The 21,826-nt window shown below is 50.3% G+C and overlaps 3 protein-coding genes and 1 non-coding gene across 9 annotated transcripts in view; 2 read left to right on the top strand and 2 right to left on the bottom strand.

Annotated features, from left to right (window-relative positions):
- The window catches only part of FBXO46 (F-box protein 46), a 15,599-nt gene extending 10,540 nt beyond the window's left edge, over positions 1-5,059 (top strand). Inside the window, exon 2 of the mRNA XM_069456800.1 lies at positions 2,170-5,059. Coding sequence (XP_069312901.1) covers positions 2,246-4,051 — 1,806 coding nt within the window. The 5' untranslated portion in view covers positions 2,170-2,245 and the 3' untranslated portion in view covers positions 4,052-5,059. The remainder of the gene's footprint in view (positions 1-2,169) is intronic.
- On the top strand, positions 1,966-21,826 carry SNRPD2 (small nuclear ribonucleoprotein D2 polypeptide). Of its 3 annotated transcripts, none has more exons than XM_069456805.1 (3): positions 1,966-2,032; positions 18,773-18,952; positions 21,564-21,826. In XM_069456805.1, the coding sequence occupies exons 2-3, from the start codon at positions 18,801-18,803 to the stop codon at positions 21,736-21,738; spliced, it is 327 nt and encodes a 108-aa protein (XP_069312906.1). In that variant the 5' UTR covers positions 1,966-2,032; positions 18,773-18,800; the 3' UTR covers positions 21,739-21,826. The 3 variants fall into 3 exon arrangements, with proteins under 3 accessions (XP_069312906.1, XP_069312902.1, XP_069312905.1); XM_069456801.1 differs by lacking the exon at positions 1,966-2,032 and adding an exon at positions 17,308-17,390; XM_069456804.1 differs by lacking the exon at positions 1,966-2,032 and adding an exon at positions 18,337-18,450.
- Positions 7,111-16,558, bottom strand: QPCTL (glutaminyl-peptide cyclotransferase like). 4 transcript variants are annotated; one of them, XM_069457001.1, is made up of 7 exons: positions 16,345-16,558; positions 15,704-15,847; positions 14,526-14,807; positions 12,949-13,101; positions 12,749-12,848; positions 12,142-12,258; positions 7,111-7,969 (listed from the first exon to the last, which is right to left on the bottom strand). In XM_069457001.1, exons 1-7 carry the CDS (start codon positions 16,552-16,554, stop codon positions 7,851-7,853), a joined length of 1,125 nt encoding a protein of 374 aa, XP_069313102.1. In that variant the 5' UTR covers positions 16,555-16,558; the 3' UTR covers positions 7,111-7,850. The 4 variants fall into 4 exon arrangements, with proteins under 4 accessions (XP_069313102.1, XP_069313101.1, XP_069313103.1 ...); XM_069457000.1 differs by lacking the exon at positions 7,111-7,969 and adding an exon at positions 9,006-10,422; XM_069457002.1 differs by lacking the exon at positions 7,111-7,969 and adding an exon at positions 9,006-10,422 and having other exon boundaries at positions 14,526-14,627.
- LOC138375240 (U6 spliceosomal RNA) lies at positions 7,429-7,536 on the bottom strand. Its single transcript, XR_011231483.1, has one exon. It is a non-coding gene; the product is annotated as a U6 spliceosomal RNA (small nuclear RNA).

Genomic DNA, 21,826 nt, shown 5'->3' with positions numbered 1-21,826 from the left:
TGGTGATATTTTTAGCAATGAGCTGGGATTTCAGCAGGGCCTGTAAGTATTTGAGGGGTAGGTGGGATTAGGGATTATGGGGATATAAAGATTGGAATTCTCTTTGTAACGCGTGTCTGTGAGTGTTTGGAGGCTGTCTGGATTTTGAGTGGTGTCTACAGGACCATGAAGTGAATGGAGTGTCTGTGGAATCACTTGAATTTAGAGGGACAGTCTATACTGTAGGAATCAGCAAACTTTTTCTGTAAAGGACCAGATAGTGAATATTTTAGGCTTTGCAAACCATATGGTCTTTGTTGCAGCTATTTGACTCTGCTGTTGTAGCATGAAGGCAGCCACAAACTAGTGTGTATCAATAAAACTTTATGCAAAGACAGGCAGTGAGCTGGATTTGGCCTGTGGGCCATAGTTTTCTGACTTATTAGGTCTATAGGCATGTGGAAGGTTCAAGATGTCTGGAGGAAGATGGGCTAGAAAAAGATTGAGACATATGCTACGTATTAGTAGGTAGAAAGTACAATGGAAAGTGGCCATTTTGGACTCATGACCAAAATCTTCTCCAGATTAGATCATTCACATAAAGTCACTGCAATATAACATAGTCATTATTAAGAGGTGGCTCACACCTGTAATCCGAGGACTTTGGGAGGCCAACGTGGGAGGATTGCTTGAGCCCAGGAATTTAAGGCTGCAGTGAGCTATGATGATGCCACTGCACTGTAGCTCAGGTGACAGAGTGAGACCTTGTCTCAAAGAAAAAAAAAAGAGAGCCCCAAATGAAAGAGTCCAGAAACCAAGTGTGAGAGCTTATTTTTGCTCTGGACCCATTGTGTCTTAGCTACATAACTCTTCCCCACTCTGAGCCTCAGTTTATCTGTGTGCAACTTGAGGAGGGAGCTAGACTAGAATAGGCCCTCTTTTCCTAGGGATCTATGGCTGTGCTTCAGGGAATTACCTGCACAGTCTTTGCAAAGATGTTCATTTTTCTGGGTGAGGATACACAGTTTTAAGAGGCTCTCAGCCAGGTATGGTACCTCAAGCCTGTAATTCTAGCACCCTGAGAGGCTGAGGTAGGAGGATCGCTTGAGCTCTGGAGTTTGAGACCAGCCTGAACAAGAATGAGACTCCATCTCTACAAAAAACAGAAAAATTAGCTGGTTGTGGTGGCATGCGCCTGCAGTCCCAGCTACTAGGGAGGCTGAGGCAGTAGGATCGCTGGAGCCCAGGAGTTGGATGTTGCAGTGAGCTACAATGATGTCACTGCACTCTAACTGGGGCAACAGAGCAAGACTCGATCTCCAAGAAAAGAGATCTCAAAGAGCCCCATGACCCAAAAAAATGAAGAGCTGATTTCTTAAGAGCCTGTCTGGCTCTGACCTCAGATTTTCTCCCCTCACCCAGCCCACACTGTTCCCTCTGTGGGCTTAAGCAGCCATAGCTGTGCGTGGGGCTGGAAATTCCTGTCTTTTCAGGAAGGAGCTGCTGGGAGAGCAGAAAGGAAAGGGGAAGCCTGTCTGTCAGTCGATACTTTCACTTAAGTTTAGAGATTATGGCAGCAGGAGGCCTCTGGATTGTGAGGAAAGATAGCTGGGCAGTGATAGGATCTGTAGGGTCCGAGCAAGCTGGCAAGCTAGGGTCACTGTGTGTTAAACGAGCAGCTCTCATTTCCTCTGCAGTGATGTTTGCTTACCTGAGCAGAGCAGTGGGGATAGAGTTCTTTTTTTTTTTTTTTTTTTGGAGACAGAGTCTCGCTCTGTTGCCCAGACTAGAGTGCCGTGGCGTCAGCCTAGCTCACAGCAACCTCAAACTCCTGGGCTCAAGCAATCCTTCTGCCTCAGCCTCCCGAGTAGCTGGGACTACAGGCATGCACCACCACGCCCGGCTAATTTTTGCTACATATATTTTTAGTTGTCCATATAATTTCTTTCTATTTTTAGTAGAGACGGGGGTCTCGCTCTTGCTCAGGCTGGCCTCGAACTCCTGACCTCGAGTGATCCACCTGCCTCGGCCTCCCAGAGTGCTAGGATTACAGGCGTGAGCCACCGCGCCCGGCCAGGATAGAGTTCTTGATGGTCTAATTTGGTCTGTCCCCCAGGAGAGGTTGAGGTTGGGTGGTCTTGGGAAGAAGGCTGTTCCCCTAGCTCCCAACCTCCTCTTCCCTGTCTCTAGGTGGCATATGGAGCCTCCCACCACCAACTAGGTCCTGAGATACAGTGAACCCGGCTGTCTGCCATCATCCCCCAAAATGGACCGCAGCAGCCTCCTGCCCTTCCAGCTATGGTGTCCCCGGCCCTTTGGCACCTACTCACAGAACCAGCCGCGCCCACCTTCTGCGACCCTCAAGCCATCAGCCTGCCCTGAGCCTAGCGGTGGGGCTGAGCCAGACCACGGGCCTGCCCACTCCGAGAACACACCACCTGCCTTGGCCACCGAAGCCCCCGCCACCCAGCCTCCTCCACTCCTCTCAGCAACAGCTGCTGGCGACGAGGGTCGAGTCCTACTGGACACGTGGTATGTTATCAAGCCTGGGAATACAAAGGAGAAAGTGGCCTTCTTTGTGGCCCACCAGTGTGGTGGGGGCAGCCGGGCCAGCTCCATGAAGGTCAAGGGGCACTGGGGCAGTGACAGCTCCAAGGCCAAGCGGAGGAGGCGTTGTCTAGAGCCTACTAAGGCTCCTCCAGACCCAGGGGGCAGGGAGGGGCCCCCTGCTCCAGAGGAGGGCCCCACCTCAGCTGGTGAAGACCTGCTCTCCGTGGCTGAAATGGTGGCCCTGGTAGAACAGCGGGCTGCCCTGGCCCTGCAGAGCTACCCACGCCCCGCCACCCCAGCGCCTGTGGTCTTTGTGTCTGCTGAGCAGGGCGGACCGGCCAAGGGGCTGGGGTCCGAACGGCGGTCCGGTGGTGGGGACTGTAGCCGTGTAGCTGAGGCAGTGGCCCACTTCGAGGCCCAGCGGGACAGCCCTCCCACCAAGGGCCTCCGTAAGGAGGAGCGGCCCGGCCCGGGCCCTGGTGAGGTTCGCATTGCCTTCCGCATCTCCAACAGCCGGGAACCCAGGGCGCCAGACGGCAGCTTGCCCAATGGGGGTGGGGGCCGGCCTGGTTGTGCCTATCCTGGCAGCCCAGGTCCTGGAGCCCGAGCCAAGGACAAGATCACCTGTGACTTGTACCAGCTCATCAGCCCCTCTCGGGACGCCCTCCCCAGCAATGTTGAGTTCCTGCTGGCCAGGGCAGACGAAGCCAGCGAGGGTGAGAGCCCAGCTCCGGCCAGGCCCGAGGACACGCCTCCGGCCCCCCCTCCACCCCCTGCCCGGGACTGCGGAGCATCAGGCTTCCATGTGGATGTGGTGGTGACGGGCGTGGTGGACGAGTGCATCTTCTTTGGCAAGGACGGCACCAAGAACGTGAAGGAGGAGACGGTGTGTCTGACGGTCAGCCCCGAGGAGCCGCCCCCACCTGGCCAGCTCTTCTTCCTCCAGTCCCGTGGGCCAGATGGGCCCCCTGAGCCACCCCCAGCAGACTCGCCAGCCACCGCACCAGGTCCGGACGATGCTGAGGGGACGGCAGACACCTCCCTGTGCCGCCTGTACCGGCATGTGTCACATGACTTCCTGGAGATCCGCTTCAAGATCCAGCGGCTGCTGGAGCCGCGACAGTACATGCTGCTGCTGCCCGAGCACGTGCTGGTCAAGATCTTCAGCTTCCTGCCCACACGGGCCCTGGCAGCCCTCAAGTGCACCTGTCACCACTTCAAGGGCATCATTGAGGCATTTGGTGTGCGGGCCACAGACTCACGCTGGAGCCGAGACCCGCTCTACCGCGATGACCCTTGCAAGCAGTGCCGCAAGAGATACGAGAAGGGTGATGTGTCGCTCTGCCGCTGGCACCCCAAGCCCTACCACCACGACCTGCCTTACGGACGTTCCTACTGGATGTGCTGCCGCCGAGCCGACCGCGAGACGCCCGGCTGCCGCCTGGGCCTGCACGATAACAACTGGGTGCTGCCCTGCAATGGGCCGGGCGGGGGCCGGGTGGGCCGGGAGGAGGGGAGGTGAACCCGGGGGAGGGGGGGAAGAACCCACATGCCTGTCCCTCCCCCCTTCCCTGGGAGCCAAGGGCCAAGACTGGGCCACCAGCCTATACCCCAGTCCAGGCAGCATTGATGCCCCCCAAGAACTGAGCGGGGGTTCAGGGGGATACCCTGAGAAAGCACTCGGAGTGACCCCCTGTTGGCTTCCTACTCTTCAGACCCAGGGCCGTGGACCCTCAAGTAGGGTGTTTTTTATCAGCATCTCAATTTCTTCATTCAGCCCCAACTCCCTCCCTGCCACCCTCTACACCCCAGGGACCCACCAGCAGGGAGCAGACGGCAGCTAATTTTGGTACCACTTAAGGGTTCCCCCATTCTGGCCTCCCCCACACCTTCCCCCAATCCTTGGAGCTGTTTTCTCCCAAGAGGCTGCAGCAGCCAAGGTTGGTACCTCTCCGAACCTTCCACACCAGGGCTCACCTCCTCTTTAGGAATTGGGAGCCATCAGATCATAGGTTGAATGTGGCACTTTTTCATGATGGCCTGCCATTTAAAGTTTTCCCCATTAAAGTAAAAAATCATTAACCTCAAGCTACCAGTCTTTCCTCTTCCCCTATAGGGGAAGAGACAAAAAAAAATAATTGAAGTATAAGAATCCCCCTCCTCCCATTATTTAAGCTATCGCCATCACTCCTCCCCACCCCCCAATAAAGCTGTGAAGCCCTTTGCCTCGCTCTTGACAGCGTGGGGGGCCAGTGGGCAGGGACTGTGGGTTTGAATTTCTGGGTTGTTTTTCCTTCCACTCCGGGTCCTTGTTCAGGCCCTGGGGTCTCCTCACCCCCGGCCACTTGTGTTTCTTTAGAATCTTTGGGTCAACTGGGACCTTGATTTTCAGGCAGTTTGGTCTGGGGTATTTTTGTTTGTTCTGTTTGGGGTTCTTTTTGTTTTTTCATCATTGTGGATCTGGAAGCTTCTAGCGCGTGGCATCTGACCAGTTTTGAATTGGTCCTTTCTATAAAATCAATATTTATAAGGCTGGGCCCAGACTGGTTTGTGTGTTGTTAAGGGAAGGGGGTTGGGGAGAGAAGGGAGTCGTTCGTGGGCCCGTGCGTGGTGGGATGGAAGAAGTAGCGGGAGAAAGGCTCCTTCGCCAAGTCCCTTAGCCAGAGATTATTTTCGACTCTTCTCATCTGTGTCGGTTTGGATTCGAAAATCTCAAAATAGTAGTAGCTTGAACAAGATCATTTTTATTTCTTTAAAAATCCAGTATTGGGGCCGGGCGCGGTGGCTCACGCCTGTAATCCTAGCACTCTGGGAGGCCGAGGTGGGCGGATCGTTTGAGCTCAGGAGTTCGAGACCAGCCTGAGCAAGAGCGAGACCCCATCTCTACTAAAAATAGAAAGAAATTATATGGACAGCTAAAAATATATATAGAAAAAATTAGCCGGGCATGGTGGTGCATGCCTGTAGTCCCAGCTACTCAGGAGGCTGAGACAGGAGGATCGCTTGAGCTCAGGAGTTTGAGGTTGCTGTGAGCTAGGCTAACGCCACAGCACTCACTCTAGCCAGGGCAACAAAGCCAGACTCTGTCTCAAAAAAAAAAAAAAATCCAGTATTGGGCAAGTATGATGGCCTTCAAGTCATCCGGAGCCCAGGCTCCTCCTAGCTGAGTGTTCCATCATGCTTTGGCTATGGCCTTTGTCCTCATGGCCCAGGGTGACCGCTAGATCTCCTAACATTACCATTTTGCTGGAAGGGAAGCCCCCTTCCTCCCAGAAGTGCTGTACTCTACTTCCATATACTTCTCGGTGGTCAGAACTCAGCCAGACAGAATGGCCACAAGGGAGTCTAGGACATGCAGTATGCCCAACCCCCTTTTACCAAAAATCTTCTGTCATTAATGTTTTAAAATATTCACTTAATTTATGAAATAAAAAGGGAATTAAGATATCTTTTATTCCACATGAATAGTTGTGAAAAAAGATATCTTTTAAATGTAAATATAAAAAGAAATGGATATTGAGAGGCAGCTAGCCTCTGACTTTTTTTTTTTTTAATTTTTTTAATTTTTTTTTTTTAATTTTTTTCCTCTCATTCTCAGTCAGAGAGGACTAGAGCCTCTGACATTCTGATGAGGGAATCAGAATTTCCAAAGAGACTAGGATGTCTTTTAGTAGTTATTTGATGCTTAGATTTTATAGTCAAAGAGACCTGGGTTTGAGTCTTGGCTTGGTTTTGTGGAATTTCAGTTTCCTGCCGAAGCTGGGTTAGATTATTTGGACCTTCCTGCTGAAAACAATTGAAACAAACAAACAAAAATCTTAAAAGCATCAAATAGCCAATGAAATACAGTAAAGACCCACCAAGGCAAGAATTTAAGGGCAAGGTACAGGGGGCCCTGAAGCCATTTTTGCGCTGAGAGCATTTGCTTATGTGGACAAACGTGGATTTCCTATTTGGCAGCTGTGTTGAAACAAGCAGGCACTAAAGCTGCCCAAGGTGGGGAACCTCGTAGGAGCTTGGATCCCAGAGAACTATGAGCTCAAGTGAGGATGATCCAGAAGATTGCAGAGATGTTCAAAATGCTGACAGGTGCAAAAGAGCAAAGGACAGAAAAGAAAATGGACCCTGAGAATTTTGGTTATAGGCTGGCCCTTGGTGCAGGTTTGCAGCCAGGTTCATATCACCTGTGTGATGCAGGGTACTTCCGAGATGTCCAGCAGAAACAGACATAAATCTTCTGGTGGAAGGAACTGTCATCTAGAAGCCCCACAAATAATTTGTCAGGCAATGGGTAATACACAAACACTCCTGGGTATAAAGCAATAAGAACAAGAACACAAAGGTTTCAGGTGGGGAAACTGTCAATCACAGATTATAATACAACATTTATTTTAAACCACGTTTAAAATTTTTAAAAAGCTTGGAATTATAAGTAGGGAACTCAACATTGTAAAAAAGAAAACAAAAATGGCCTAGCAGATGGGAAAGGAAAAAAACCCACCAATAAAGTCTAGAAATGGAAAATACAATAACTAAAACTGAAAGCTCGAAGGCTGGGTTAAATAGCAAATTAGACACAGCTAAAGAAAGATTTATTGAACTAGAGCTGGGTCAGAAAAATAGCACACAAATGAAAACAAAATATGAAAGGTTTTGGCGGCTAGGGTAAGAAGATCTGACATACATTTCATTGGCATCCCAAAATGAGAAGAGAGAATGGTGCAAAGACGATATTTAAAGACATGATGGATAAAAATTCCAAACTGATAAAAGACACCAATAAGCCCAGTGAGTTCTAAGCAGGATAAATAAAAAGAATTGTACACGTAGACACGTTGAGGGGCAGGTGCCCAGCTATGTGATTCTGAGCACTTGATTTCTCTGAAGCTCAGTTTTTTGTTTTGTTTTTTTTTTATATTTGAATTTGCGTGTCATCCTTGTGCAGGGGCCATGCTAATCTTCTCTGTATCGTTCCAATTTTAGTATATGTGCTGCCGAAGCGAGCACGAAGCTCAGTTTCTTAATCTGAAAAAAGAATACTAACAGTTCTTCAAAAGATTCATAGGTAAGACATGCTGAACAATTGTTATTTACCAAATACACTGATAGCCCCTTCACAGCGTGAAGCTGGGGGAGCCCAGGTTTGGAGTATGAAAAAGAACTGTGGGGCCTGCTGACTTTGGGACCCGGGGACATATCAGTTTGCCAGGCACCTGCAGCCTCGTCTGTAAAATGGGTCTAATAATCCTTACTCCAGATTCAAGCCAAAAATGTGCATAAGCCACTTAGAAGCTTCAAGCTACTTTCTGTCAATAAACTGTTCACCAGCACAGGTGTTTTTTTTGGAAGGGAGGTAGGACATGCGGTTGAGAGCACAGCTGTGGGTGAGAATCTGGGCTCTGGAAACAACTGGCTCCCACAGAGGTCTCAGCCACGTGCCCTGCAGAATGAGAATTGAAGTTGTCGCCTACCTCCAGATTTGCGAGGAGACTAAATGAGTTGATATATGTAAAGTGTGCCTGGCACATAGCACACACCGAATAAATGTCAGCGACTGTGGAAGAACCTGAACTGAGGACCTTCTATTTATCCTCTCTCATTTGATGCCCAGAGCTTCAGCTTGGAAGACCAGTGCTCACCTTCCCTATTTAATAACCTCCATCCTGGCCTGGCGTCCCTGCCGCCTACCAAGTCTCCCTCAAAGTCACAAAAGCAGCAGACACAGAGCCTGGAAAAGGACTCTGCTTCTAGGCTCCCTCCATCTTAGGATTCTTTTAGGCCGGGCGCAGTGGCTCACGCCTGTAATTCTAGCACCCTGGGAGGCCGAGGTGGGAGGACCCCCTTGAGCTCAGGAGTTCGAGACCAGCCTGAGCAAGAGTGACACTCCGTCTCTACTAAAAGTAGAAAACAGCCGGGCATGGTGGCACGCACCTGTAGTCCCAGCTACTTGGGAGGCTGAGGCAGGAGGATCGCTTGAACCCAGGAGTTTGAGGTTGCTGTGAGCTAGGCTGATGCCACCGCACTCTAGCCTGGGCAACACAGCGAGACTCTGCCTCAAAAAAAAAAAAACAAAAAAAAACCAGATGTATGATTTGCAAATACTTTTTAATTTAAAAAAAAAAAAAGGGCCGGGCGCGGTGGCTCACGCCTGTAATCCTAGCACTCTGGGAGGCCGAGGTGGGCGGATCGTTTGAGCTCAGGAGTTCGAGACCAGCCTGAGCAAGAGCGAGACCCCACCTCTACTAAAAATAGAAAGAAATCATATGGACAGCTAAAAATATATATAGAAAAAATTAGCCGGGCATCGTGGTGCATGCCTGTAGTCCCAGCTACTCGGGAGGCTGAGACAGGAGGATCGCTTGAGCTCAGGAGTTTGAGGTTGCTGTGAGCTAGGCTGACGCCACGGCACTCACTCTAGCCTGGGCAACAGAGTGAGACTCTGTCTCAAAAAAAAAAAAAAAAAAAAAAAAAGGATTCTTTTAAGTTTGCTAGGCAGCTGTGTATGCGTCAAAGTGTATCTTTAAGGACAGAGTGTCCCAAACTCTGTTGACCATGAGACTCCATTGGGTATTTGTTACAGTCCCAGCTGCTCCCTAGTGTTCTGGTCCAGGAGGTTTGGGGTGGAACTGTGGAACCTTGGAGTCTACATCTTTTAATGAGCACCCCAGATGAGTCTGAAAATTAGGTAGGGTTGGGAAATACTTCCTCACTGGTTATATCCACCATCTCACACTGCTGTATGCACAGAGAAAGATGGCATGGTCTAACTACTTTGTAGTGAATCTAGATCTGTCTTAACCATTTCTATCATAAATGTCCTCAAACTTTTGAAACCCAGTGTTTCCCAAAGTATCTTCTGACGTACACTAGTTCTATGAAGTGCTTCCCAGTAAAGGGGTTCCATAGTGAAATACTTTTGAAACCCCTGCATTCTCCACCTTCTCTTGAAAATGTACATTGTGCAGTGAGGAAACTCATTTAATGTTGTACCTGCTTCTTTGATTTCTGACCCCCTTTTTCATGCAATACCTATTTACTAGTTTTGCAAAGTATGGTGGAGTTCTTTTTGTTTTGTTTTTTTATTTTGAGAGGAGATCTTGCTATGTTGCTCAGGTTGTATTTGAACTCCTGGGCTTAAGTGATCCTCTTGCCTCAGCCTCCCTAGTCACTGGGACAACAGGAGTGCACCACCACGCCCAGCTTACGCAAAATATGTTTTGCAGAAACACTGGCTTATTGCCCATTGGATATGGCAAATCAGGGATTGCTAAGTGTCAGCTTCCATCTCCTTTGTTTCTGTTTACGAGCACATCCTCTTGGGCCCACACAGGAGTTAGGTTCGGACTGGTGCAGTATCAAGGCTGCCGTTCTATAGAACGAACTGACACAAAAAAACTTAAGCCACAGAGAATTCATTTGGTTGGATGGTTGCTGCTCCAGACATCCGTCCATGGCTTGCTGACCAGAAGAACAGCATTTAGCTCCTGTAGACCTTCAGACCGAGGGTTTACAGCAGGGCAGGGGCCAAGTTCTTACTCCTTTGGATCTCTTCCCACAGTGGTCTCTTGAGATAGTCAAAGGAAAGAGTCTTCAATCGTAGCACAAGTAGGAGCCAAAGGTAGGAAAAGCCAAGCCAGCACACAAGGGCGAGCCAGCCTGAGCTCCCCTGGCTGCAGGTGCCCTTGGCATGTCCCCTGCTGGGTGCTTCTCCTTCAGAATAACATCCCCTGGGCGTCGGGCCAGCAGGCTAGAGCCCCAGGTATTCAGCCAGGAACACGGCGAGGATGCGGCTCAGGTTGTGTACCGTGGGCGGGTGGAGATTGGCCTCGGTGTCTGCAGGCGTGTGCCAGACAGAGGGGAAGGGTGTGGAGATGAGATGGAGCACAGGGACCCCTGAAGGTGAGAGAGGAGACTCCGTCAGGCCCGCTGCAGCCCCGCCACTGATCCAGGAGCCCAGGCCCAGGCTCTGAGTAGCCTCGCTCCACCTGCGGTTAGATGCTCTGTTTTGGCACTTTAAGACCTCTGAACACTGATTTTAAGCGTGTGAGGGTACATGTTAGTTTAGCAAAAAATGCAATGTATCTATTGTTTTCATTACATAAATTAGAGACACTCAAAACTTAATGGATTGTGGAGAGACCAGAAGATGAGAAAGATGTCCCTGAGTCCCTGACCCTCCTTACAAGGTACATTAGCCCCTTGTTCTCCTTTAATAATTGCCCTTGTGCAGTACTTGCTGTATTCCAGGCCCTAATCCAGGGCTGGCCACACACGCACACCCCATTTTATCCTGACAATAAATCCATTAAGGTAAGTAAAGGGATACTTATTTACCCTCCCCATTTACAGATGTGGAAACTGAGGCACAGAGAGGCAGGCAGAGTGATCAATAAAGAAGGCATTGTAAGGAATGCCTATTTGTTGAATGACTAAATTATAGAGTACAAATTTTAAAAGCAGTTTTTAGCACTTACTATATGCCAAGGACTGTGTAAGTATGCATTTTATAGACCTGATCTCATAATCACAAACCTGCAGTTATGAAGGTTGTATGTATAGATATCTTCATTTTCCAGAAGAAACGGGGCTCAGAGAGGCTAAGTGATTTGCCAAGTAATTAGGTCAGCCAGTGGCAAATTGCAGATCCTAGAACCCAGACCTCTCTCAGTCTAAAACCTACATTCTTTTTTTTTTTTTTTTTTTTTGAGACAGTCTCACTCTATTGCCCGGGCTAGAGTACTGTGGCGTCAGCCTAGCTCACAGCAACCTCAAACTCCTGGGCTCAAGCAATCCTCCTGCCTCAGCCTCCCGAGTAGCTGGGATTACAGGCATGCGCCACTGTGCCCGGCTAATTTTTTTCTATATATTTTTAGTTGTTCAGCTAATTTCTTTCTATTTTTGGTAGAGACGGGGTCTTGTTCTTGCTCAGGCTGGTCTCGAACTCCTGAGTTCAAAGGATCCGCCCACCTTGGCCTCCCAGAGTGCTAGGATTACAGGTGTGAGCCACCACGCCTGGCCCTAAAACCTACATTCTTAATCCCTCTCCCAGATGTTTTCAACCCTGGCTGTATCAAAATCACATGGCAGCTTTGTAAAAATCATGCAGAGGCTCAAGATTGGGTTCAGAAAGCCTAAAATATGATTCAGCATTTTTCTTTTGTTGTTGTTTTTTAAATATTCTTTGACTTTTTTTCAATTAATTTTTTTCTTTTTTTCTCCCCCTTTTTGGTCATTTTTTTTCCTGTTGGTTACAAATGACAAAGTTTTTTTTCTTTATTTTCTTTCTTTACTTAGAGATGGGGTCTCACCATGTGGCCCAGGCTGGATTCAAGGTCCTGGGCTCAAGCAATCCTCTCACCTTGGCCTCCCAAAGTGCTGGAACTACAGGTGTGAGCCACTGCGCCCAGCCAAGGTCTTTATATGTATTAGGGCATTCAATCCCCTCAACAGTACTCTAAGATAAGAGCTATTGTCCCCATTTTACAGATGAAAAAAAATCAAAGCACAAAGAGATTAAGCAACTTGCCACCAATCCCCAGCCTTGGGCCAGAGCCAAGTCAAATTTGTGGCTTCCTTGGACCTCCACCCTCTACCTCTCCCTGCAGTAGGTACCTCTGCGGAGGAAGGGGATGTGGTCATCTTCCACAGAGCCAGGGGGCTCCCCGGGTTGGAAGTACATCACTTCCTGGGGATGAGACTGCAGCAGGTTCAAACGGTGCAGACGCCTCTCTGGAGGTGGTGGGGATTAGAGAGCAAGGGTTAGTCCTCAACAGCCAAAGGTCCCCTGTTCACAAATCAGAGGAGGGTCTATGGTCACCCCAGCAGGAATTAATGCCAGTTACTCCCCACTGTGGCCTTACTATGTTGCTGGTCTCATTCAATCCCCCTGAGTCTAGGAGGTAGATGCCCCTGTTATTACCATCATGCTCATTTTACACATAGGAAGTTGAGGCTCAGAGAGATGAAGCCACTTGTCCAAAGTCACAAAGCTAGTAAGAGGCAGAGCCAGGACTTGGGACCAGGGCTGTGTCACCACAGAGCCCCTGTGTAGTAATCACTATACTTGATGGTGGTGGGATCAGTTTGCTTCTGCTCTAGTTCCGTAGGGAGACTAGGAAGGTGGAGGGCAGGCTGGATGAGCCTGTGGACGGAGGGCCTGGCCCATCCTGCTCTCCCTCCCGCACCCCAGGCTGGAGCCCGCCTCTGTCTCCACCCTTACCGATGCTCCTCAGCCGATGGAACCAGCGGAGCGTGCGAGGGAAATGACTGTAGAAGGTCGGGTTGGCGGCTCCCAAGAGATCAAGAAGCATAAAGAGCTCCTGGGGGAGAGGCTAGGACTGAAGGGGGCCAGCAGGATACCGCTGACCCCGCTTTGCCTTCTCCCTCCCCTGCCAGGACCCAGTGGGACCCTGATCTTACGATAGCCTGGATCCTGGTGGGGCCCGGACTGTGGGGCATGGATTCCATGAGCTGGGCCAGGTGCCGGGAGCCGTAAAGGGAATCCTTGGGTCCCCACTCCTTCAACGCCTCTTCGCCGTCCAAGAAGAGCAGTTGCAGGGTCACCGGAGCTGCCTGTGGGAGCAGCAGGTGGCCAGGGCCAGCCCAGAGCCAGCCCTCAGCCTCAACCCACCCACATTTCCTGCCTTCTTGCACAGCCGAATAGGACAAAGTAGGTGTCCTCACTCAGAACATGGTGGCCAACGGCACAGACTTGGAGCCAAACTGCCTGGGATCAAACCCACACTCAGCTGCTTCATAGCCGAGCAGATGTGGGAAATCTACTAACTGCTCAAAGCATCAGTTTTGTTATCTATAACTGGAGTTAATAATGATTCCATTCTTAGGGTAGGATTTGAATCCAGGTCTTCAAACAGTGCCTGGCATATGATAACTAACTAAGGGTTAGTTAGCTCTGATTATTATTCCTCAAGTTCAGTTTGGCAAAAGAGACAGAGCCACAAATGAATAATTATGCAAACAGTGAAAGGCAGTTGGGACAAATGCTTCCAAGGGCTGCGGAGTCCTGAGAGAGCAGAGGAAGGGGCTGGGGAATGACCTGGCCTGGGAGGGTGTTGGATCTGTTGGGAAGGGATGTTTGCACGAAGGGTGGGTGGGAGCTGGCCTGGCAAATGTGAGGCAGAAGAAAACGTATTCCCAGCCAAGGGAACAACACAGACCAAGGCTGGGGCTAGGGAAGGGGCCAGAGAGGTTTGAGAGGAGACCAAAGGGGTTGGCATGGGCCAAGGAGTTTGAGTTTTGTTATAGGGGCACTGGGGAGCCATTGAGGGGGTTTGAGCAGGGCAGGAGCATGATTAGACGTGTGTTTTCATTCATTCATTCCACAAATTTTTATAGACATCCTACTTTATACCAGGTAATATTCTGGGTCCAGGGAATATAGCAGGAAACAAAAGTCCCTGCCTTCATGGAACTTATTCTGGTTTGGGAGACAGGCAAACAAATCAACAGAATGTACCACACAGCATGGGATAGTGACAAGGAGCTATTTTAGGGTGGTTGGGAAGGCCTCTTTGAAGAGGTGAAATTGGAGTGGACACCTGAATAAAGGACAGGAACCAGCTAAGAAGATATCTGAGAAAAGCACATTCTTTGCAGAGCAAGCAGCAAGTGCCAATGCCCTGAGGCAGGAGTGAACCTTGTGGGTTTGAGGACACAGGGAGGTGGGTGTGGCTAGAGTGGAGTGAGCCAGGGGTGAGGAGTGGGAGAAGAGAGAGGTAACAAGACACACTTCATGGGCCAGTATAAGGACTCTGGCTTATGCTTGGAATGAAGAGGGAGCCATGGGAGGGTTTTGGGCAGAAGGACAGGGTCTAGCAATGTCTGACATTTGGGAGGTAGAAAGATTGCTGTGGCTCTGTCCATGGAGTGGAGATGGAAAGATGAGAAGGATGACAAATGGCCCAGGCAAAGGAGGGCTGTGGCTTAAAAAAAGGTAGAGGTGGCCCACCGCCCCTTCCCCCACCCCTGCTTCTCACCTGCTCCTTGGCCCTGCTCAGCTCTGGGTCGAGGGCCTGGGCCAGCTCCAGTAGCAGGGCACAGGGCACAGCTGAATCCGTGGCCCCCACAAAGGGGGCCGACTGGGGTGGGAAGAGCTTCGAGTCATAATGGCAGGCGAGGGTAAGGTGACGGGCAGCCCCTGGGTCCAGTGTGGCCACCACGTTGCCAAAGTCCAGTGGCCCCAGGGGTGTCGAGGCTGTGAAGGGATCCAGCTCCACATGCCAGCCTGCTGGCAGGGCCCGCAGCGTGGCCTCTAGGAACTAGTGGCAAGAGAGAGGTGGGAAGGTGGACGGGGACTGGGGAGGAGGTGGGGAGAAGGGCCATGTGACCTGAGCGATGCAGAGCGGTCCGGTAGACTTGCAAGTCCCACTCCAGTTTAAATCATTCCCTTGACACACTTCTGCTGAGTACCTACTGGGTGCCAGATATTGCCTCGATGCCAAGAACGCTAATCACAGTTTACTCTTAAATAGCTCCCATTATGTGCCAAGCTCTGTTCTAGGGACCCTACAGGGTAGGGACTATCAATGAATGACCCCATTTTGCAGATAAGGAAACTGAGCCCCAGAGAGATTAAGAAACTAGTCCAGGGCTGGGCATCGTGGCTTACGCCTGTAATCCTAACACTTTGGGAGGCTGGGCAGGAGGAATCACTTGAGGTCAGGAGTGCGAGACCAGCCTGTGCAAAAGTGAGTCTATCCTAGATGACAGAAAGAGACCCTGTCTCCAAAAAAAAAAAGGAAAGAAACTAGAAACTAGTCCAAGGTCACAATCTAAGAGGATGAGGTAGGACTGGAAATCAGGCAGTATTTAAATGACTCATTGCTTTCAGGGAGGCAATATAATATAGAAACATTACAGCATCAGCTCTGGAGCCAACCTGCTTAGATTCAAACCCCAGGTCTACCATTTATAATATTAGCTGTAGGATTTGGAATGCATATAACCTCTCTGGGCCTCGGTTTCCCCATCTGCATAATGAAGATCATATTGGTACCCACCTCATAGGACTGTTTGCTGCTTGCACCTAGCACATAGTAAGCTTTTGGCGGGGGTAGTAAGGTGGGCAGTACAGCCTGGTGGTTTGTTACTGGCAGGGGCCTCTCCCATTCCCTAGTGGGCTGGGGGTGTCAGGGATTGGAGGTAGGGCTCTTACCTTTCTGACTTGGAGATTGCCGGGGCTGCCTGGGGTTCGCACAACCAGCAGGGGGCGTAGATAAGCGCCCCAGAGACGCTGCGGGTCCAGTTGTCCCACCACCTTCCGCAACCGGGCTTCGGGGAGGCTTCCGATTAACGGGCCCTTGGGAGGAAGATGGGATGGGAAAGAGAAGAATGAGAGCAACCCCATTCCGACCCTACCCCGGGCGCCATCTCCCCAAGGAGCCCCGGTTCCGCTTCGTAATCTGTGGCCTCCAGCATCGCAGGCTTCTAGGATAATTCCTAGACTCAGGAAAGGTCCCTCCAAGCCCATCTGGTCCAGCCTACCTCAACCGTGATGAGGATAGTGAGGCCCAGTTAGAGAGAGGAGAGAGAGGAAAGGACTCTTCCAAATAGCTGACTTAAGGCTAGAACCCTGAACTCCCAGTCTTACTATTCCAGACCCCTCCTCTTGAGGAAGAGCTGCTATTACAGAACAAGCCCGAAGCCTTATTCTGTTGGTAAGGGTCATTCGCTCAAATGACAGAGACGGTGGCACCTGCGGCTAGGGCCGTGCAATAAAGCCACGTCAACCCCAGACGTCGGGGAAGAGGAAGGAATGAGGGTTCCCTCGATGCCTGGGTCCCTGCCCGACCTCACCCGCAGCTCCCTGCCCGGCGGCAGCTCCTCAGTCCTGCGGTGCCAGCCGCTCCAGATGGTGTAGAACGCAGAGCCCACGGCCAGCGCCAGCAGCAGCAGGGGCAAAAGCTGCCCCCGCGGTAGCAGGCGGCGTTTCGGTGGTGAGGGTGCCCCCGTGAGGCCACGTTCCCCGGGTCGCAGCCGGGGCCGCCCGCGGCCCCCGGAACGCATGGCAGCTCTGCCCTGAAACCGCTCTGGCACCGCGGATTGAGTTTAGGCCCGGCCAAGTTCCACCCCATGGAACCAATGGACCAATGAGCAGCAAGAGCGACGGCACCGTCCCACCCCCTAGCGAGCAGTGAAACCAATGGGAACTGAGATCTTGAGGACACGCCCCCCCCAACCTCCCTGGGGTTTTAGGGTTGTTCCCCTGAGGATTGCACCCCCCCCCCAAAAAGGGAGCGCGAGCGGGCTAGGCTCCGCCTTCGTGGTGGAGGGAAAGCCAATGAGCAACGTGTGATCGTGGAAAACATTCGACCTCTCGGGCGCAGGTCCATGCCCCTCCCGGATGTAGGCAAGGGATTGGTTGCGCGGGGTCGGAAAGATCAATAGACACGTCAATGAACGGTCCCCGGGGTGGAAAAGGGGCGGTGCCTATCGGAGAAGCGAGGAGCGGATTGGCTTCGCGGAAGCCCCGCCTCCGAAGGCAGGGTCGGCGGGCATTTGGAAATGGCGTGTCATTTTCCTCCTTTGACTCATACCGTTCTGTAACGAAATAGCTTGAATCAAACCTCGTCTCCTTTTCTCTCCATTGTCGTGGACATGTGCCTCGTATGGTCCTGAATGGCCTAGAATCACTACTCGAGGCTTTTATCCCATCATTATTCTCCGGGGGCGGGGATCACTATGGCAACAGGTCACGCCCCCGCCTGCTTGTAGGTTTGCGCAGGCGCCCACGGAAGTGGGCCTCAAGAACCGGAAGTCCCGCCTGTCTCGCGCTCTCTTTCCTCAGAAGCGGAAAAGCAACGCGGAGAGAGGAGTTGACCTGAGAGCACAGCCACCAACATGTGAGTTTCGGCTGGACTTAGGCGGCGGGAGTGGGGTTCAGGGTGTAAATTTAACCGATTAACGGTGGAAGAGGGTGAGCAGAGCTGGGGACGGAGGCGGGGATTTTAGGGATAAAGTGGTGTACTCATCTCCTGAGGAGTTTGGGAACCAGCATGGGGCCTTTGACGGATCGTGAGTTCAGGAGACTGGACAGCTTTATCAGATAACGGGCTGGGGACTTTCCTAGATAATTAGTCCCGTTGAAATGATTGTTAAAGGGAAGCGATTTTACGCATAAAGAACCTGGGAGGGGGGCAGTACGGACTTTTAGGAATAATGAGGTAAGGGATTTATCAAGATAATTAGAGCGGGAAACGGGTGTCTTTTCGACCTAATTCGCGACTTTTACGGATGACGAGTCACTGGCAAGATTTTGCATACTTATTCCTTAAGCAAATTATTATTAATACATTGATTGTTCGTGTATCAGGCACGATACATCAATGAATGAGGCCTATCCGCCCCTAGGAAAAAAATCTCTTGCTACAGCTTATGGGAGGGAGAGGAAACAGGCAATAAATAGAATAATAAATAAAGTATATGGTGTGTTAGGTGATCAGGGCTGTGACTAAAGAAACAGTTAAGCAGGGTGAAAACAATGGGAAATGCTAATAACTTAATAGCTAGCACAGAAGGATACATAGGGAAGGCATCGTTTTAGCAAAGACCTGAAGAAAGTGAACCATGCAGATATCTGGCGCTTCCAGGCAGAAGGAAAAGCAAATGCAGAAACTCTAAGGTGAAAGTTTGCCTCACATTTTCCAGGACTATCCAGGAGGCCTCTGTGGCTGGAGCGGAGTGAGAGAGGGGGCAGATGTAGGGCATTGCAAAAACTTTGGGTTTTTACCTTTTACACTGAGATGGGAGCCATGGAAGTGTTTAGAAGAGTGACCTGATATGATTTAGGTTTTAGCACAGCTCTTCATACAGTTCTGTGGAGAACAGATTGTCAGGGAACATGGGTGGAGGCAAGGAGATCAGTAAGACTCCAGGAGAGAGATGATGGAGGCTTAGGCCATGGTAAGAAATGGCCATTTGCTGACAGATTTGATACAGGATGTAAGAGGGAGAGGGGTCAAGTTGACAGAACTTTTGCCCAAAGAACTATCAATGGAAATGGGGGAAACTGGATAGGGTAGGTTGGGCGACCTGGAGCTCAACCTGGGATGTGCGAAGTTGAAAATGTCTGTTAGGCATCCAGGCGGTGATGCCAAGAGAGGAGACTGAGCAGGAGGATGCGTGTGCTCAGCAAGGTTGGGGAGACACTGGGGGTGAGGCCCTGGCCACCCATGCTCCCAGCTCCAGCCCCTCTCACCTAAGGGTTCCGTATTTGCCCATTCAGGAGCCTCCTCAACAAGCCCAAGAGTGAAATGACCCCAGAGGAGCTGCAAAAGCGGGAGGAAGAAGAATTTAACACTGGTCCACTCTCTGTGCTCACACAGTCGGTCAAGAACAACACTCAAGTGCTTATCAATTGTCGCAATAACAAGAAACTCCTGGGCCGTGTGAAGGCCTTTGATAGGTGAGTGCTGGGTCTCGGGAGGTGTTTTATCCAGGCCTGGAGAAGCAGCCCCAGCTCCAGAAGCCTGGGATGTAAGCATTTTAAAATCCCAAATGTGACTGTCTCTCATTGCCCCTCCAGCTGTGCAGTGCAGTGGTTATAGACATGTACTTGGGCGAGCCAGTCCACCTGAGTTCATGTCCCACTTCTGCCTCTTAGCAGCCAAGTGACCTCCAGCAAGTGACTGTCTTGTTTGTACACTGGCAGTAGTCAATCAGAGAGGCTTTATCTGAAGAGGCAACAGTGAACAGACCTGAATAAGATGAAGGAGCAACCTAGGATCTGTGTGTTTCAGCCAGAATGAACAAACAGCAAGTGATTTTTCATCCCTGGGTTTCAGTTTCGTTATCTGAAAAATGTGCATCATAATACCCATTTGGGTTTTTTTGTTTGTTTGTTTGTTTTTGGAGACAAGGTCTTGCTCTGTTGCCCAGTCTATAGAGCAGTGGTGTCATCATAGCTCACTACAGCCTCAAACTCCTGGGCTCAAGCGATCCTCCTGCCTCAGCCTCCTGAGTAACTGGGCCTACAGGTGCACACCACCCATGTCTGGCTAATTTTTTCTCTTTTTTGTAGAAATGTGGTGTCTCTTGCTCGGGCTGGTCTTGAACTCCTGGCCTCAAGTGATCCTCTCACCTCAGCCTCCCAAAGTGCTAGGATTATAGGTGTGAGCCACTGTACCTGCCCCAGGGGATCCTTTTTAATCACTGCTGATGGCATGCCACACAGTTTTAGACCTTGGTGTTTTTCACCTAACAATATAATTTGGAAATGTTTCCATGTTGGTATGCTACTTTTCTTCTTTTTATAACTTTTTTTTTCCTGAACTCATAATATATTCACGAGTCCCAAAACAGTAATAGTAGTCTAGTGAAAAGTTTCCATCAGGCCTGTCCCCAGTTTACCTAGGCCAGCCTCCTGCCACCACTTTGCAGGTATCTTTCAAAGATTCTGTATTGTAGGAGCAAATGGGCAGTGTATATGATTCTCCTATCCCCTTTGTTCCCTTTCTAAACATGACTTTCCTGGCTGGGGTGGTGGCTCAAGCCTGTCATCCTAGCACTCTGGGAGGTCGAGGTGGGAGGATCACTTGAGCTCAGGAGTTCAAGACCAGCCTGAGCAAGAGCGAGACCCCGTCTCTATATAAAAATAAATAAGTAAATAAAATAATAAACATGACTTTCCATACATACTTTTCCACCTTTTGCCTCACAGTATCTCCTGGAGGTTACTCCATAGCAAAGCATAGAGAGCTTCCTTATTTTCGTTGTTTCTTACCGTGCAGTAATATTTCTATCAGGTGTATGCACTTTGGCTTGGTCAAACCAGCAGCCTCTAACAGCTGCACGTCCCGCATCTCTTCCCATCCCTTCTTCATCTCCCTTTCCTCCCCACCCTTCCACACCATCCTCATCTCTTTCCCTTTCTCATCGCCTTATACCTCTTTCCTCCATCTACTGTCTCTTGACCCTGCTTTAATTTTTCTTCATAGCAGTTATCAGCACTGCTGACAGTATATCGCAGATGTCTGTTTTCTTGTTTCTTATTTTTGTCCCCTTGCTAGGTTGCAAACCCATGAGGCTGGCAGGGATGTTGTCTGTTTTATTGTTACAATGTCCATGGTATTCATGTATTAACAGTAGATGCTCTGCAAGTGTTTGTTGTTGTTCTGTTTTGTTTTGTTTTGTTTTTTTTTTTTGGTTTTTTTTTTGAGACAGAGTCTCACTCTGTTACCCAGGCTAAAGGGCTGTGGCATCAGCCTAGCTCACAGCAACCTGAAACTCCTGGGTTCAAGCAATCCTCCTGCCTCAGCTTCCCGAGTAGCTGGGACTACAGGCATGTGCCACCATGCCCGGCTAATTTTTTTTTTTTTCTATGTATATTTTTACCTGTACAGATCATTTCTTTTCTATTTTTAGTAGAGATGGGGTCTCACTCTTGCTCAGGCTGGTCTCGAACTCCTGATCTCAAACAATCCTCCCGCCTCGGCCTCCCAGAGTGCTAGGATTACAGGCGTGAGCCACCACGCCCGGCCTGCAAGCATTTGTTGAATGAGCTCATGCATACTGTCATCACACGTACCCACCTGGCACCTTAGGACAGGGACTAAGCAGAAATGGAGGCATCAAGTGCCACCTGAAGCCCCCAGCACCCCAGGAGCCCCTGGGTCTCCAGAGAGAAGCAGTTCCTTTGCTGCCACCTCCCTAAACACTTAGCATTAAAAGGCACAAGCGGAACCGTTTTGTTTGCCTTTACCCTGTGCTGTGTTCTGAGTACTTTACCAAAATTTTGTGTTAATTAATTTAATCTTCACAGCAACCCTATGGGGGAGGTACCATGATAGTCTCCCTTTTAGAAAGGAGGAAACTGAGGCACAGAGAGGTGAAATCCTTTGCCCAAGCCTTAACTAAGGACTTGCAGAGGTAGCATTGGAAGCCTGGCCTTCCTGGCCCAGGGCCTGCACCCTTCCCCAGCCTGTGCTATGGAAGGGGACAGCAGTACCGGGCAGAGGAGAGGCAGGCGGAAGTCTCTCCCCTCACTCCCGGTGCCTTCCTACCTCCTCCCCCACCAGGCACTGCAACATGGTGCTGGAGAATGTGAAGGAGATGTGGACTGAGGTCCCCAAGAGCGGCAAGGGGAAGAAGAAGTCCAAGCCAGTCAACAAGGACCGCTACATCTCCAAGATGTTCCTGCGCGGGGACTCTGTCATTGTGGTCCTGCGGAACCCGCTTATCGCTGGCAAGTAGAGCTTCCTTCCTGCCGACACTTGGTCCTCTGTCCTGTGAAGACTTGCTCTTTGTGATGGCAATAATAAAGCTGTGTTTTTTTCTAGTG

The sequence above is a fragment of the Eulemur rufifrons genome, chromosome 24 (genome assembly GCF_041146395.1).
Source record: "Eulemur rufifrons isolate Redbay chromosome 24, OSU_ERuf_1, whole genome shotgun sequence".
Lineage (NCBI taxonomy): Eukaryota > Metazoa > Chordata > Mammalia > Primates > Lemuridae > Eulemur > Eulemur rufifrons.
This window is presented reverse-complemented; position numbering and strand designations above follow the sequence as displayed.

What these genes read in the sequence shown, in the direction of transcription:
- QPCTL (XM_069457000.1), bottom strand. Translation starts at nt 16,554, where the DNA reads ATGCGTTCCGGGGGCCGCGGGCGGCCCCGGCTGCGACCCGGGGAACGT. An exon ending in TGAGCAGGGCCAAGGAGCAG is followed by an intron (nt 13,102 to 14,525) that starts GTGAGAAGCAGG and finishes CTGCTCCCACAG; the next exon opens with GCAGCTCCGGTGACCCTGCA. An exon ending in CCATCGGCTGAGGAGCATCG is followed by an intron (nt 12,259 to 12,748) that starts GTAAGGGTGGAG and finishes CACCACCTCCAG; the next exon opens with AGAGGCGTCTGCACCGTTTG.
- SNRPD2 (XM_069456801.1), top strand. An exon ending in CGTGTGAAGGCCTTTGATAG is followed by an intron (nt 18,953 to 21,563) that starts GTGAGTGCTGGG and finishes CTCCCCCACCAG; the next exon opens with GCACTGCAACATGGTGCTGG.